At 42.1% G+C, this 18,115-nt stretch overlaps 1 protein-coding gene across 9 annotated transcripts in view; it reads right to left on the bottom strand.

Annotated features, from left to right (window-relative positions):
• MACROD2 (MACRO domain containing 2) overlaps positions 1-18,115 on the bottom strand; it is an 838,556-nt gene that overhangs the window by 48,568 nt on the left and 771,873 nt on the right. For 6 of the 9 annotated variants that reach the window (XM_015283424.4, XM_025149218.3, XM_040697783.2 and 3 more), the window contains 2 exons: positions 9,866-9,928; positions 5,908-5,973 (listed from right to left, as the gene is read on the bottom strand). In XM_015283424.4, the coding sequence (XP_015138910.3) occupies positions 5,908-5,973; positions 9,866-9,928 (129 nt within the window). The remainder of the gene's footprint in view (positions 1-5,907; positions 5,974-9,865; positions 9,929-18,115) is intronic. The other 3 variants (XM_015283425.4, XM_040697782.2, XM_046939365.1) reach the window with 1 other exon arrangement.

Below are 18,115 nucleotides of genomic sequence, written 5' to 3'. Positions count from 1 at the left end.
CAGATGCTATTTTGCCTCAATGCTGCATAAAACCCAATGCTTTTCCTTGTCATTCATAGTTTGTATTTTTTTACTGTACAAAGCAACACTGCTCAAAGAAAATTTTGCAAATGCTCAGAAGAGGAAAAATGGTAAGATCTGAATGTTAAACGGTTTTAATGATCTCTTAAAATTCACTTCCCCAGCTACTCTCTGTATGGCTTATTTACTGAGTCGTTTCTAATGTGCAACACACCTGGGTCCTGCACACAGCACAGATAAATCACCGCATTTTAGGGAGCGGTAAGAAGATTAAAGAGGGAGAAAGCTGGCCATTATGAAAGAAACGGGTTCAGTGCGTTTTATTTTTTAAGCATGATACTGTGAAAAATGACTGGAGTATTTCCAGAGTGAAAGAAATCAAGCAGGCGTCTAAAATTACAGGTAATGGTGTGCACGGAGGCTGCCACATGATTAGGGTATTCTTTTGCCTCATAAACCGAGGAAAATGTGTTAAAATGAAGTACTATAAAATGGTGATTTATAAGAAGTGAGGGAGATATTCTTGAGCTTTGACTTTAAAATGTTATTTTTATACCCAGTAAGATTTCATTTTAATCTATCTTTATGACAGATTAGATTTATTTGAGCCCAAGTTTATACAGCCTTGGTAAAACAGACCTTTTTAGGTGCAACAATCTGTAGAGACATTTTCCCAAGTGTTCGGGTGATGGAGCAGTTCATCTCCACAGCTGGGGTCAAACATACGTCGCTCCCACTTGCTCCTGCTTTGAGCTGCAGGAAGAGGAATCTCCTCTGACTTCACCTTCTGTCCACAAGAGAAATACCAGGCTCAGCTGGTCTGATAACCGTGGGCATCCTGCTGCATGGCAGGGCCTGGTGCATAGAGCACTGGGAAAGGAAAAAGCTGAGAAAAACCTGGCTGCCTTGATTAGACCCTTCCCAGGAGAAGATGCCGCACAGATGAAAGTAGGAGGGGGAGGATGGGAGGAATAGGTGCTCCCATCGGGCTGATGGGAGCGCAGCTGGATGGCTTCAGGTCAGCTAATATTTAAAAATAAGTAGGATTTAAATAAACCAGCTAAGGAGATTAGTGTCAGCTGTGGCGGCTGCCTGTACAGGGAATGGTAGAGCAGAAATATCTCCTCAGTAGTTTATGGTCTGAAGACGCAATGCTATGGACAGGTGAAATTAAAAGAGAAAAAACTGCATTATGTTCAGTTCAAACCCTCCATTCTGGAGCACGTTAAGAGAAGAGGTGTTTGGTTGGACGCTGGTGGTTGTACCTGTGGTTGAAAACAAAAACCAAACCACACCATTTAGTTCGTGTTATTTGTTTCCATAGATATCATTCTAATCAAGGGAGAGAAAAATGTTATCTCGATAGCTGGCATGCAGAGGCACAGCTACAGTTGGGGGTGTTGAAACTCTTCTATTTAAAAAGGTTCTTTTTCACTTACCCATAATTGAAATTTTTCAGGCTGAAATTTTCCAGGCCTAATCATAGCCCAAGGGTGAAGTAAAAACATTTCATTGGTAGCTGCTGAGCGCTCAGCACTTCTGAAAATCAGGTCATTCATTTAGATGTCTTAATATATACTTAAGAGCTGATTTTAAACACCTTTTTTTTTGAACACAGTGGCCTTACAGTCGATCTGTTTCACCCACTTATCAATGCCTAATTTATGATGATTTACACAGCTCCCCTGGATTGGAAATGCTATATCTTGTAGTTTATCCCTTCTCCATCATTTACATCTCTTTGACGTCAAGATTTTTCCAAGGCGAGAACTACAGCTGGCCAAACACAAATTGCACAGCCATTACATTTTATAGGCTTCTGGGTTGCACAAAGTAAGTTTTTAGGGCTAATCTCTAGCCCAGGCATATACCTAATACTGCTTCTGACAACATAAACCCTCCAGCTGTCTGAATCTGACTCCATTTCAGAGAACACAGAAATACAGTGACTTGCTTTAACAGCACTCCTGCAGGAGCACGGAATTCGGTGAACACCTGGAAATAATTAATCGCTACTTTATTTTTAAAATTGATTAGCATATGATTTAATTTAGTTGACCTTCATAGGAAAATTCAGTGCTTATTGAGTGCTAATGAATTAAAATCAGTGCATTGTGCACAGAAAGTTTCCCATGATTACATAATGGGAGTTCACCCTTTATCTACGCTCGATCCATTTCTCTCTCTCATTTTTCTGCCAAAAAGCCCCACCACAAAGTCACAGTAAGCAGCAGTGGGTAGGATGGGTATCTGAGGAGATACATGCTCACATGCACTCAGTCCATCTAAAATGAGTTGGAAGTCCCAGCACAGTCTTGTGCGGAGAGGCATATTAGGCTGAGCGCAGCCTGTCTGATATCTGTTTTATCTGCTGCATAAACATTAATGACTTTAATCACTCTGTTCTGGCTTCTACTATGTGAAGAGGAGCATCTCGGCATTGAAGTAAGCTGTGCATAAAGGACCTAATTCCTCATGCACGGTAATGAAGCGCTACGAAGGTGCTGCTGAGAGGTGTCAGCTCTCCCCTCAACAGCTAATAGATATGCATGTGAGTTTTCAAGGGTAAAAATCACAACATTTCTTTGCTGTATTTCCAGACAGTGGAGATAGGAACTTGGCACAGACAAGAAGATACCTCTGCAGCATAACTTCAAACATCTTGATCTTCTTATAATATGACTATTCTGCTTTTTTTTTCTGAGGACAGAGCACTCAGAAAACTCCATCTGCTCAAAGGCCGCACGCAAACTGGGCCCACACAAACTTTTTTTCTGGACAGAGTCTCTTCTATTATGGATAACAGAAGAGAGATGCGTTCACAGGAATATGGGACATGTAATTCCACTGTAGATTTTTATTTTTTAATGGGAGTTCCTGAAGGCATTATGCCTGCACTGTTCAGAAGATTTTATCATGTGCCATATTTCTATGTTCCCATCCTTTCTCTTCTTTAAAGAAAAAAAAGATAAAGAAGGCTTAGATTAATAAAATATTAGAACTTCATAACTGGGAATGTGTTCCTGAATTGGAGTACAGGTTGGCATGAGACCTAACCTACCATTTTGTGCAAAGGATCTTACCGAGAAGTCTTGAGCCATGCCACTGTGGGACTGGCAGAACCCTCTTACTGACAATCTGCCTCTGGTAATATCCATTCAGAGCTATGGTCAAGGTCATCAGAGAAATCATTTTAACCAAGGCAGAGAAACGTTATCACTGTAGCTGGCATGCGGAGTCACGATGTTCAGACTGATAGGTATCAGAATCCATTTTGAACAACAGCACATTTTAGAACCATACAGAAGTATTTCAGTGCATTCACTATTTTCTGATCCCAGAAATACGTGTGAAAAAGGAGTGGAAAAATTATTAATTGATGATGGTTAGAGTTGAAATAGCCATTTCAGTGCACTCACCAGAACTGACATCAGAGAGGCTGCAGAACTGCCACAACAAGCTTGGAAACCTCCTGTTCTGATTGTTTTAAACCATACATTTTGAAAGAATATAACCTGGACTCCTTTGCCGTAAATCTCTTTTCCTAGTAATTAGGTGAAAGAATTGGAAAAGTGTAATTTCCTTCAATGCTTTACATCCAGTTCATTAAGTTGAGGATAAATGGCAGAAAAGAGTGTATTCCAGAACCTGGCAGGTTTTAGCTGCGTTAACTCAGTGGGCAAACAATTTGAAGGCTGAAATTTATTTCAGGAGCAGCAGGTGTTTGCAGAAACACCAGAATTTTGTAAAAGTGCCACTTCCTAAGCAAGTAGCAAGTTTTTTGTAACAACAGTGTTCATGCTAAATCCATAATCTGAAAATCTGAAAATACACAACACAAACCATGGCCTGATGGATGGCCTCAATGTTCAAAAATCTTGGTTAGAATCGTAGAATTATTAAGGCTGGAAAAGACCATTAAGATCACCTTGTCAACCATCAACCCACCCCCACCATGCCCACTACTCATGTCCCTCAGTGCCACATCCACCCTTTTTTGTTCAAACACCTCTGGGGATGGTGACCCCACCACCTCCCTGGGCAGCCTGTGCCAATGCTCTTTCAGAGAAGAAATTCTTCCTCTACTGTGCAAATTAGCAAACACATCCCAAGGCAGGATTTCTTCCCAACAGTTCTTTTTGTCTATTAGTGTGAGTTTTCAAACAAAATATATGGAGGAGGATCTGTTTCACTCCTTTTCCCCTATCAGACGCTTTCTGTCCTATCCTTGAAGAGAAAGGCATCGAAGAATAATGACCCTTTCAATTTCGCAGGGCACTATTTCTTCTGCCAGTCTCTCAAGAGAAGAGGGGAAAACATGATTCTCTCAGAATATTAAAGGAAAAGCGAGAGGCATAACACAAAGACAGCTGCTTTCCTGAGAAGAGGAACTAAGTACAAAGGGCCAAAAAACTGGAGTGGTTACACATTGAGATTAGTCACCGAAAAGCTATCAGAAGGCACTGACTTTGTAGTCATGAACAAGCACTTAAAGCAATAGCAAAACTTTTGGATCTTTCGTGAAGCTGCAAACAACATCCTAACTCAGAAACCCACCGCAGGCCTCACACTACAAAACATCAAAACCCCATCCAATGGGGGATGGCATAGATACAGTATACATAAAAGGCCAAGTGTCAGTGAAAAAAGAAAAATGAGTGACAGGTAATCACCAGCTATGCTGGGACTGAACCTATTACTATTCCTGCCTCAAACTAGCCTTGCTATGACCTTAAACTGAAGATATCAATAGCAAAAGCCAGTGCTCTGGCAAGGGTTTGAGGGCTTTTTTCCCTGCAGTATCAATCAACCAGTTGAGAGAGCACTTAAATCAACCTGCGCCAGGCTTTGAACTCATAATCAGGTAAGTATGTGGGTTCTCTAGCATGTTCCTTTGGAACAAAATGGCAAGATCTTGCACCCTGTCACACTTATCTAGAAAAATGAGAAGAGAGTCAAGCAGCGACACTGAATTAAACATTAGATCTTTTAAAATAAATAAGTTAATGGATGTTAATAATTATGTTATCTCAGTGAAACGCATTAAAATTTTCTATTAGTCTTCCTTAGCCCATCTTTCTGATAGGCCGTATTTATTACAGATAGCATAACTCCTGTTTTGAATTACCAGTAGCGAACGTTTTATAAATCACCCAGGCTTTTTCCTGACGCACCCACACAAAAATGCCAAAACCCATAGAGCGGCACAGCAATTAATAGCATGATATCCTAACAGTATCAAAAACAGCACGTCTGTGCACTGGTTCCTATCCGTAAACCAACAATTCCATCAGAAAAATCTCAGCTTGAAACATTTAAATTAGATCATCCCTCTTTCTTGTTTCCTAAACTCCCCAACATTTGGCCCCGTGACACTTTTAAATATTTATCACAAACTAAATGATCTGAGTGCCCAACACAGCCTGCACAACATAAACATTACTTTCTCCTTCTCAATTATGACTTCATCTCCTTCTGTCTCCTCTTGATGTGTTTATAGCTATTGTTTTTTTTTCTTTTTCCCCATCAGGAGAGCTCTGAATAGGAGAGCTAACGCTGTGGAGATAGATGCGCACATTTAACTTTACACACGTGAATAATCCCAGCGAGCCCAAGCTCCAGGCTTATTTCTGATATGTCACGTATGATACTGTAGCATTACCTCCATAAGATGGAAAATTGCTGGAATTCATGGCATCTCTCATCAGCACAACAGCTGGTGCCAACTAGTTTCATTACAAAGTCTTTTGTAAATCAAAACCCAACATGTACCTATTTCTGTAGGATTTAACTGTGATTTTAGCAATTTCCAGACAAAGGAAAATATGGCTTTGTGAAATGTCCTCTTGGGTTTGGATATTTTGCAATGCAATTTACAATCTGTACCTTTATCCTCACTAGGCTTTGCTTCTTCTGATGATAGGCTGGCTACAGCGGAAGGTTTCGTCTCATCTATAAGAACCAAGGAAATGAAAGACAAGTTATTCATTAGCTAGTAAACGGATGAACTGGTTTACTGGGGGAAAAAAACAAGTGTTGCACTTTATCGGAAGCATGATACAATACTTGAACTTGATTTTTTGGGGATTCCATCCATTCTCATTGTACTCACTGACCATTACCGGTTTCACTGTCTTCCCTAAGCAAGGGGTAAACTTACATTGCAATACTGCCAGATCAAATCTGTATTTCAACTTCCCGTAATAGAGAGAGAGGAACAGCTGCCAATTTTGTGGATAGGCCGGTGTTCTCTTTGCTTAAATATTTCTTTTTTTATTTAATCTATTTATTTGGGGGAAAAAAAAAAATACAAGCCATTCTTTAATCACGTCCAGTAGTCCCACTGGAATCAAAATCATTACATGCAAATGCTGTCCTGAAAACAGAACTTTTCTTGAATCAGATCTGAAATTTAGCAAGTCCGTAACAATCTATGGTGCGCAGCTATTTAACGGTAGAGTATGTGCTGATGTGCTGTTAAAACTATGATCTTTAATAGATAAAATTAGTAACTGAATTTAATATGTATTTTTTTCACTCTCACTGCTGCTGCTTCTCAGCAATCTTTGCAATTTAAAACCGTTAGAAACCTGTTCTCATTTTTAGCTTTTCATTTCTTAAGACTTGCCTCTTGTGGTTCTGACTTTTTTTCACCTGGTCTAATCATTGAGTATTTTTAACTAGCTGAAGGTAGAGCATAGAACCACCTGCCACTTCGTTTTCCACGCGTTAATTGTGAGGTACACTGATGATAGGATAGAGGCCAGATTATTAGAAAAACCAACAACACTGTAATAGCCAAACTATTCAAGGCCAATCTTTGTACACTATAATTGGCTTTTTCATCTACTGCGTAATAAGAATATATAAATCTGTAAGTAATGACTATGTAAGAGCACAGTTTATTTTTGTTCCTCATACGCTTTCTTTTACAGTATTAAAGTAATGATTTGTGATTTGTCACACTCAGATGAAGGTTATGCCTTTTGGTTTAGAAAATACAAATTAGAACTTCAGTATTTGAACGGCTTGCTCCTTACAATTATCCTTTGTAATGATTAGAAATGGGCATACAACTTCAGGCATACAACTGTGTATCTTCAAAAATCAGCTCATCTCCTACCAACAAGGAAAGGTTCAGAAGCAGCAACCCTAAAAGTTTCTGATGATGCTTTGTCTTCGAAGTTGAAAGTGGAAAGCAGGAGCAACTCATCAGCTCAACATTACTTACTCAAGATAATTGTCTGCCTCTCTATTCTTATCACTAGGTGAACCAGTAGGGCTTCATGTTAAGCCAAGTCATTTCTTTCTGTAACGTTGTGTGCCTGTGGCTAAGGAAGTGATTCATGCAGTTTGTGTAGGCACAGTGCTATCTTTAGGTGCATACCTAAAATGAGTTCAGAAAATAAAACGTCTTCTGGATCTGGGACCTAAATAAGTCTGGATCTTTTCTTTGACATTCTTCATAAGAGTAACAAAACATGACTACCAATATGAGATAGCACAGGAGTGTACATGATATCTCCCAATAAACCAGGCCTGACAGCTTGTAACATAGGAAGTCATAATGACAGCTTTGGAAGAAAACACAATGCATTTAAGCACACCTCCAGTAGCAAAGTAATAATTAAGAGAGGTATGTTCCCCTTACTTCTCTAGGGAAAAAGGAAATGTATCTTATTTTGATTTGCAAAGCTGCTGGATTGAATACCAAGGAAATACACATCTCATCAGAGTCAATAGACAAGCATCTGCAGACAGTAATACAACTGGGTTAAACATGAATCTCTGCAGCTGGAGTAATCCTGAAGTAGGAGCCAAGTAGTATTTGGTATAGCTAAAAGCTCGACACTGCTTGAGCAAAAATATCCCCCTGCCTAGGAAGGGATTAAAAATGCAGTATGGATTGAGACAGAACAACTCATGGCTACCACAATGGTAAAAACCCAGGAAAGTGGACACGCTTATCCTTCAGCACAAAAACAGAATCACAGAACTGTAGGTGTTGGAATAGACCTCTGGAGACCATCTAGTCCAACTCCCAACCCACTGGTTCCCTGTGGTAGGTTGCATCCAGGTGGGCTTTGAGTATCTCCAGAGAAGGAGACTCCACCACTGCTCTGGGCAGCCTGTTCCAGGGCTCCATCACCTCACAGGTTTTCCTCATGTTCAATGCAGAACTGCCTGTGTTCCAGTCTGTGCCTGTTGCTTCTTTTTCTACTGCGGGGCACCAACAAGAAGAGCCTCTTGATTCCTGCCTTTTAGATATTTACAAGCACTGATAAGATTCCCTCTCAGTCTTCTCCTCTGCAGACTTAACAGTCTGAACAGCCCCAGGTCTCTCAGCCTTTCCCCAGATGGGAGATGTTCCAGGCCCCAAACCATCTTCTGTAGCCCTCCATTGTACTCTCCCCAGTAGTTCCCTGTATTTCTTGAACTTGAGAGCCCCGAACTGGCCACAACTGCTCCAGATGTGGCCTCATCAGGGCAGAGCAGAGGGGGAGGATCACCTCCCTCACCCTGTTACCCCTGCTCTTTGTAGTGCACCCCAAGGCACCACTAGCCTTCTTGGCCACAAGGGTACACTGCTGACTCACGCAGCGTGCCTATCTTGGTGAGCATAAAGTTCCCTGGTCCAAAGGTGTTATGCTGTATGCCCATGTCTTCACCACCCACTGCTTGCCAAAGAAGAGACAACAAAGAAGGCATACAGACAGACTTCAAGCACTTGAGGCCAGCACCAGCTGTTAACACACAGCCGCAGGAGACTGACCTGTGGAGCGCAGAGAGAAACACTGCACTTCCACACACACAGTGCTCACTGCCTGGGACACATAAGGACCCTCATCAACTGAATTCCTTGTCTGGAAAGAGCTACAGTACAGTAAGCAAACCAGATAAGTCAAGAATCCAGGATTTCTATTTGTCCTCCTGCCCTTACCAGCTGGCCTTCTTCAGCTCAGTTTTCCACATATTGATAACAATCTCCCAGTCAGCTTAAAAAAATATCTCTGAATAAAACTACTTCATGCTCTGTGAATTAAGGTAACATCCTGCACTACTATGAGGGGGGGGGGGGGGGGGGGGGGGAAGAATTGTGTTACATGTAATGCTGAAAAAAGAAATCCTAAAAAAGAAGGGGATTTACAGGCATTTTGCTTGTCACTTCAGCTCTTCTGATAAAGTGCTTAATTTCTAAGTCTTTCGCAACGAACAGAGTTGGGTAAGATTAAAAACATAAACAGAAACATAGAAGAAAATCTATTGTGACCATGGAGTGACACTGTATTTTATAATATTGAACTTACTAACTTGTAATATATAATTTATAAGCATGCCATCTGCAAAATCCACTGTTCTTGAACTCTGACATTCATTCACAGTATATGAAATGCCTTTCTGTATGGATTTAGAATCTTCATAACCCCTGAGACTCATGCAGACAATTTATTAAAACCTGAAAATAGCCTGAAAAACCTAAGAAGCCCAGCATTCAGTAAAGAAAGGCCTTCCCCAAATTTCCTTTTCCCCACTTCTATCCCATGCTACTCTGGTGTAAGCAGAGAGGGAAAATTACTTCTCTCTAGTTAGAGGATTAGCTAGAGGTAGTCCACCTTAAAAGGGGAACCTGGAGCTGGGAGGTTAAGGAGGAAAGCCTGCATTCCTACACTGCAATACTTCCATTTGTAATGAATGGAGCTGCGGTCTCCAATGGGAGAACTGCACAAGCCCTGAGCTAACCTGGTGAAAATATACAAACATTTTCCTTCAGTAGCATTGAGTAGGGCTGTTGTTCACCAAGGTGGACAAAAACCAAAAGCCCTTCAAGGACCTGGGCACTCACCTGCTTCCTGGCTTCGGCCCTCGGTTTCTTCAACGTTTTGTTTCTCCTCTGCGCTGTTACCACCTATTGGGGAGACCACACAATTCTTTAGGATGTATCTTCCTATTGGTAGCGGCAGCAGCAGCACTATTCATTGTCGCCAACGCAGCACAAACTGCTCATTTACAACAAGGCCCCGCGGTAGAAGGGGAAAGATGCAAAGGTAAAGTGAACAAATGGCAAATGTAACCAGCAAAATGTAAAACTGTTGTATTTCCAGCTGGGAAGGGAGGTTAGATTAAAGATTCTTACCTTAGTAGGCACATCAGAAATATCTGCATACCAAATAAATAGAGCTCTCCCTAAACACTGTCTGCAGCAGATAAAAATGTTGCTTGATCTGAGTCTATTCATTTTCTAAGGATTTTTTTTTCCCCCCACGATTATTTTCCTCCAGTAGTATTTCCACAAGAGCCTTGAAGTGGCTGTGTTTCAGATTGCAGAACCCACTTACGTAGCCATGGAAGGTAAGAAGAGGAGAGGCAGAATTGCCTGAATTTTATTTTAAAGCAAAAGGCTCAACGCCACTTAACATAAAGTAGAAAAACGCATCAGAAATGACTGCCACGGAGAGAGCAAAATAAACCACAGTCAGATCGCTAGGGTTTAATGTGTTTCCCCCCTTTTTACATTCACATTCATTCCTAATTTTCTCCACTCCTTTGCATTCACATTCATCACCCACTTCCTTCCCTCCTGCTCCCTTGCTGAAGGCAGGTATCAAACATTGTGTTACCACTGCCAGGAGCGATGCCCCGGGATAAACCAGTCCATGGACACCACACCAAGCTCCCTTAACCTTTGCTTGGCCCTATTAAAAGTATATCAGGAAATCTGTATTTCCAGTGATGGAGAACACTCTTTTAGTTTCCTAACAACATTAGAGGCTGCCGCGAGACGGGCTGGCTCAGATGTGATGGCTGCGCTCCCTCTCTTCCAGCATCGCAGCCGAGCTCCAGCCTTAATGAGGCATTTGGAAAAATGACTGCTGAGCATGTACACTGGGAGAAAGGAAATTCATTCCCAGGCCTGTAAATGGCTCGATAATGATAAGTATATATATATATATTTTTTTGCCGTGGCTCCTGGGTTTTTCTGATTGCAGCTTCTCTAAAGCAATGCAGTTGAAGCTCTTTTGCACTGCCACCTTGCTTTTACTTAGCACAGAGTCTGCTGAAGAGAACAGCAGTAGCCCAAATGCAATTAGGTGGATGGGAGAAAAACTGAGAAAGTGCATGTGTTTCAGCAGCAAACACACGTCTCCTGGCATCACGCTGCACTCAGCTCACACTTAGAGGCCAGGGTACGATGCTCGCCCTCTCCAGCAGGCAATACATGCGGCATCCAGCAGATGGGACTCGTGGAGAAGCATTCCTCACTGGCTCGTGTGAAGTGACTCTTGGAGGTGGGGATGGAGCAAGGAGATGGAGCAGCACCCCAGCACTGGGTCTCCTGCCTGCCTGCTGCTCTCCGCACCGACTGTAACCAGCTGCAATAGCTGGCTGGCTATAGCGATTTCTTAGGACGTTAGTGAGCACTAACCTGTAAAAAATTGCATTTCATGGATGACCAAAATGGCTTGACAAAAGCAGCTGGGGTTTTTCTCTCCCTCCCTTTAAATCACCCTGTCCACACGCAATGCAGGGACCGCATGCAGACCAGAAAGTTCGCTCTGCCAGAAGACAAACTCTTCTCTCCCCCTCCTCCTTTTACAACACGGGTTTGGGACTTTGCAGGCTTTACAACATGCAATTAATAAACAAGGAAAAAATCCTTTATGTCACCAGGCTCTGTTTCAGGGGGATAAAGTTGTCTAGCTTGGGAGCTGTGGAAAGAAACGGTATGTTCAACACAATATTGTAACACAACAGCGCAGTGACACTTGAAAAATCCTTACCATTAAGTCGGATCCAAAGAGAATATTGCATCACTGCTAAACAAGCGGTGCCAAAACATGAAGGATTTCATTATGGCCAAGTGCAACATGTTTTGCTCTGCACAGAAGGACTTCATATTCAGGAAAAGCACATCAGGCAAAAATAGTAGCTACGGATATAGCACTGCAAGTCATTTCAGCAATTGCCTTACTGCATTCACCGTGAAAAACTATATTTCTAGGTGACACTTGTTGCTACAACCATTACAGTGACTATAACCATGAGTTATTTGGCTAAAATCAGGTGTTTGGGGGATTCATTCATTGTTATTTCCAAAGGGCTACACCATATTTTAAAGTTACTTTCGCCAACTGAACTCGTACCTCCAAAGAAGGTTTAAAAGACCTGCTCCATCAGATTAACAGACAATGCATATATTCATTAGAACATGTTGTCAATCCTGAGGCTATTATTTCACCGGAGATTCACTGTTTAAGACTAGAATAATGGAAAGATAATTACAGCACTGCGTATTAGATTCTTAACATGTTTTCCATCTAACATTTCATTTTGTTCCTTTTGAGGAACAAAAACAAAAAACCCCACCACCAAACGTGAAAGACTTGAAGCAGAAGTTTCACCTCTTGTACTCTGACCCAGCCCAGCAGACTGACTGGACTGTGACAAGGGAATTAATTTTGATCAGCATAGTGAAAGTACGTGTTGTGCCTGCAAAGTGACTTTCCTACGATTAGAGGGAAGGAAACACCACAGTTAAGAGTGGGTGAGCGATTCTGAAGTGAGTGATTTGCAGAGGGAAACGTTAAGCTCTGCTTGGCCTAGGGAATCTCTTCATCCCTGGAGAAAGGGCGAAGTGGAGTAAGAAGACACCAGTAAGAAAGCAAACTATTGGGTGGAAAAGCGTGCAAGGCACCTGACAAACAGACAAACATTTTTTTCCATTTTTTCATAAACTTTTCTAATGAGTCTCTCACTGAGTGTCTTCTACCGATGAAGAGCCTTTACGTAATCATTGCTTTCCACTGGAACTGGGTGCACAGGAAATGGGAAGGTCTTAAGTAGCACATGCTCACACCAAAGAGCTGAAAACATATTTTAGAAGAGGAGCAAGCCAGTTTTCCACTGCAGTTTTATTCACCCCTGCTCTCCTTTTCTCCAGGCAGAAAAGACAGACCCAGTGCATTTCCCTTGAGTCTTCCCCATAACATTAATACTAAAGACATCTTTTCCACTGGTTGGCTTCCATAGTGTCTGCCATCCTTCTCTTTCCACTACTGCAGCAACTGGTGATTGCATTTCCTTTAGGTGAAAACTGTCCCCACAATATCTGCTTTTCCATTGTACTAGTAATTGAACAGCAATCTGTCACTCACTCCAAAGGAGATGGAAAAAGCGGTGAATGACATATCATGTCATTTTAGGCCAGCAAATGTAAATGATTTTGAGCCACATCAAAAGACAAATGGGAACATCTGTTTCTTTTCCCCTGCATGGCAGTCAGTTGAAAAAAACAGGAGTTTTCAGAATTACAGAAGCACATCAGACGCTAAAATACCCACTCCTGGCCGTACATTTTCCTCTGCCAAGCTGACTACTGCATGGTAGGAACTTGCTCTCCCCTCTTGGCCTTTCTCTTTGGGATCGACAAGGAAATTTCCCCCAAAAAGCATATATCCTTATTTATATCTGATAGCAAACAGGCCAGGCAGTGACCAATCAGCACATTCAGCAAGCTGGCAAAGCACACAGCATTTGGAACTAAGCTAGAAAACTGGATGCTCTGTGAGCATCCGCCTGTTTTATGTTAAGGAGAGGTACTTAACATGCACAGTGATGTGTCAGCTGCAGAAACTGCCCCAAAACGAAGCAGATGATATGATAAATAATAAGCCGGCAGTCATATGGGAGAAGGCTGAGACAAGAACCCTGTGAATGTCCAGGGGGCAAGCTCTCAGCAGCACAAACAGAGCAGGTTTTAGTATTCTTCCCATTTACTCTGCCAGAGCCTGGAGGCACGGGGCTTTTTACATCCCTCGCTGTTCTTGCGACAAACACGGCAAGTCAAAAATATTAATAGTCTGCCGGCCTCTTGGCCCTTCCCATTTCAGAGATGAATGAGTGCCAGATTCTCATACACCTACTCCTCCTCAGCAGTCCTTTTCTTCATAAGTAGTCAGAGACATATTTAGAGCTAAGGGTAATGTCAGCATCTCAAAAACTGGTACAAAAAGACACTTTTCAGAAGAAAACAGAACTGCAGATAACATATTTTTAGTCAAAGGAGGAAATTCTGCCCAGCCAGTCTACTTCTGCCCCTCCAACACACAAGTTATTAATAGTAAAGTGCCATTGCGTGTCTACGGTCAGAGTAAGGGTCTTTCAGAATACCTCCTCCTATCTGGAGTGGAAATAGTTCATACAGAGGGCCAATGTCTGAGAGTCATAACTGGTCTGTCCTTCCCGCATATCTGTGTATGCATCACAATCCCGAGCTCCAGCTCTAACCCTGTTACATCCTCACGTGGCTTTTGCTTTGCAGCCACACATATCTCCCATGGTCTGGCCTGAAAATTTCTCTCAAAGCTAGGCCACGCTTCTGTGACAAATGCAAACTAAGATCTGGCAGATAAAAGATGTCACAGTTCTGAATTGTCTTTTTTACAGCACAAAAGCATTGCCACGGTAATCGCACTAATGATGTGAAGGTCCTTCCGCAATAACAGGGACACTAATTAATGAGGAAATTAAAAATATAGGCCTTGATCTTACAGCTGTTGCATACTACCCATGAGCAGATCTGCTGACTTCAACAAGCTCCTGTGATGTGAGAACACATGTGGATCCGGATTTACGCTCAAGGTCATATAGCTGGCAACCACCATCAGACTGCTCCAGTGGCAAAACGGTATCAGACATAAAACAAAAAGAACACAGACACGAACGCCATCATGGTAGAACTCCAAATGCATGAAAACAAATCATCAGGGTGGTGGCCCAAGGTTATCAAATATTTTTGGTTTGCATTTCAATTTCTTTTAATTAAATCACAATTTCTAAGTCAGCTTTAAACACGACTTGCATGGAACCTCTTTAGGGTGAATTTAAAGAAGGGTTAGTAAAGAATTATCATCGGCAGTAATTGTTTAATGGAGTTATGAGACTTATTCCCCCCTTTTAGTTTGAACAATTGCCTCACTGCAGACGCAGCCCGGAATGCTCTCCATCAGCACACCGAGCCTCACCAAGTTGTCAGTGTAATAAATATCAGGTTCTTATTTTCATGCAGCGTTTTTTTGTCAAGTATTGTCAGGGAGTGTGGGAAAAGAATGAGAACTGCAGCTCGTGGGGATTATCTCAGAGGTTTAAAATAACACTATTGTATTTCACTACTTAGCATCCTGAGAAATATGGGAGCCTAAGCAAAAGCCCACTGCAGTTGAGAGGTGTTTCCCTCACCTCCCTTCTCTGTGGATCACAAGGCAGGTAACTCAGCACTATGGTACATTTCCCAGCACAGGGAAGGATCGGGGGACAACGTGTGGGCCAACAGTTTCAGAGCCAAGTGAAATGCTTTGCTGATGCTTAGATTTATCCCAATCCACAATATTGCTGGGAACATCGTGCAAGGCTGTTCAGTTTTTTGCTGGATGTAATTTTTTGTGTGACACATACCATAGCTCAGATTTTGCAGTACAGGTACCAGGCAATAAATTACCTACAATTTCATTGCCCAAGATGCTGATCATCGCTATTTCTGACAATCTGCAAGTGTTCCTACAAAGCAAATAAAAGCAGGTATTTCCTGGGAGCCTGAGCTCTCCAGAGGGACCAGAATATGGACACCATACAAAGTCCATACAAAGCACAAAGATGCAATTTGCATTTTGATGCAAAAAGTACACACACAGTGATGCACAACCATTCATACACTGCTATCCTACTGTATGAAGTTAGACTAACTGCCTGTGTGATTTGATGCACGCTGAGGAGCGAGCAGAGGCAGCGCTCAGAGCAGAGTGGAGGAAGCTGACTCCCAGCCCTCCAGGCAGCCCTAGCTAAGGCAAAAATATGTGAAGGTGCACTGTATGATCATAACATTTATCCTTACGACATCAGTTTACTGTTAGTTCTCATTTTCTTGGTGTACCCAAGAGACTGGGTAACCGCACACCGTGAAGGACTGTGGCACAGCTTCTTCTCTGAGCCACGGGAAAAATATAAAATAAAAGCTATTTCAACCATCCCTGAGATCGTGTGGTGGAGGAATGTAACAGGGAAGACTTGGATAGGGAAGTCATGCAGGAGGCCACACTTGCCAAGAAGGCATAAAACATGAACTGAAACAAGCATGGCACTATTTTGCATTAGCATTTCAAAATGAAGGGTCTGGCTGTGCCTTCTGTGCTGGGCCCAAACAATCATACTGCTTTACTGTTATTCATTTAGAGGTTAGAAATGAGAAAGGAATTGCAACTGTTCACGTGCTACAGTTTACATACACATGCAGTCGGCTACCAAAAGAAACCCCAACAAGTGAATGGCTGAAGCAACAGGATGGTGTGTCACCTGCAGAGGCCAAAATGAGGTGCATTTTCAAAGCTGCCGTGTGTGACCACTGCATGACAATCTAATGCAACGGCAGTAGCCTCTCCAGCATTGAAAATAATCTTCTAAGAAGGGTTTGCTCAGAGAGCAAATAACAAATAAATACACAGATAACGTCCTGTTTTTCCCCTGGCTAAGTGAAAAGTGATCACCTGATACTCTGAGAGCTGTAATCGGTCAAGACAGATGGCAGACTTCAAAACAGGAGTGAAAAAAAAAGAAGCTATCAGCCAAAGTGGATAAGGGTTAATGGCATCACTTTAAATATAACCAGTCTATATGAAGGTGAAACATTTTACAGACATGTTTGATACTCATGCTTCACAGGGAACTTAGTCTGAAGTACTTTATCTTAATGTGAAATTTTATTTAAGGGTTTAGTTTGGTGGTAAAAGGAATGCGGTAACTTCTAAGCTATCTTAATAAGAAGTAGCACTTTAATGCTGAACAAGAGAGTGTGTTTTTGAAGCATAATTATGTGTCTAGATGTTCATTTTCAGTATGAGTGGAGCAGAAATTTATCGAAGAATATTACTGCCCTGTGGGATGCAAGGAAGAAACGTAGCTATAATTTCTCAAATGATAAAAGAATTGTTTGCTATAAATCAAGGACAATTTTAAAACTTAACCAGAAGTCAAATCTGCTTAATATTAACCCATACTTAAAGGGTCCAACAATCAGGTCTACGTAGTGTTATAAGGACCACAGGAAAGATGCTTTGAACATTGCCATGTCGCAGTAACACTCTGCAGATGTACGCACAGTGCACCCCCAGGGAAGGAGCAAAAGCTGCAGCACTGCTGGCTTCGGTATCTTTTCAGGTTGGATATTAAGAAATATTCCTTCTCCCAAAGAGCGGTGAGACAGTGGCACAGCTGCCCGAGGGGGTGGTGGGGTCACCGTCAACACCTGGAGGTGTCCCAGAGCTGTGGAGATGCAGCACTGAAGGACATGGTTGGTAGGTATGGCAGGGTTGGGTTGGGCTTGGACAAGACGATCTTTGTGTTTTTTTTTCAACCTTAATCACTCTATGACTTTTGCCACTGCACATATTACATCCTCCTCTCTATGAAGCCAGGCAATGAGCAGCAAAGCTGCAAAAATTGTGCTGTAAAGAAGGAAGAAGTCTTATATTAACATTACAACTAAAGGACTAAGCTGTAAAATTAGTTTTATTTGCTAGTCCCAAAACTGTGCATTTTTTGTCAAATGACAAATCTTTCTTGGAAAAGAGATGAGGAGCAAGGGTGTCCCCCTCAGAGTGAGCATCCTTCCTAATGGCCACAACCTGCTGAACCACAGCGCTGTTGAGGTAAGATGTACCTCTACTTGGCCTCATTTCTACTGCATACTCAAATCAGATGGGTGACTTCTCCTGTAGACACAGCACAACTGATTCAGAGCAATGCGAGATCTTGCTAACGAGCCCTGAGTCCCAACACTAATGAACAGCATTTCAGAAACCTGATGCTGCCCTTGAAAGCTAAGAGGTCAGTAGTGCAATGACCCTATCAGGCAAAGGAACAAACTCTACCAACTGTCATCAAGGTGATTTGTGTTCCTTTTGACTCTCCTGGCTTGGCTTATCCATCAAACCATTCTCCTTCCCACCAAGTGAACAGAAAGCAAAGTTCATCCCAGATGAGCAATTCCAAAATGCTAGCTCCTCACACATATGCTGGGTCTCAGATAAGGGGATCACGAGAG

This window comes from Gallus gallus, chromosome 3 (assembly GCF_016699485.2).
Source record: "Gallus gallus isolate bGalGal1 chromosome 3, bGalGal1.mat.broiler.GRCg7b, whole genome shotgun sequence".
NCBI classification, from domain to species: Eukaryota; Metazoa; Chordata; class Aves; order Galliformes; family Phasianidae; genus Gallus; species Gallus gallus.
The sequence above is the reverse complement of the archived record's forward strand: the minus strand, read 5'-3'. Positions and strand labels throughout refer to the sequence as shown.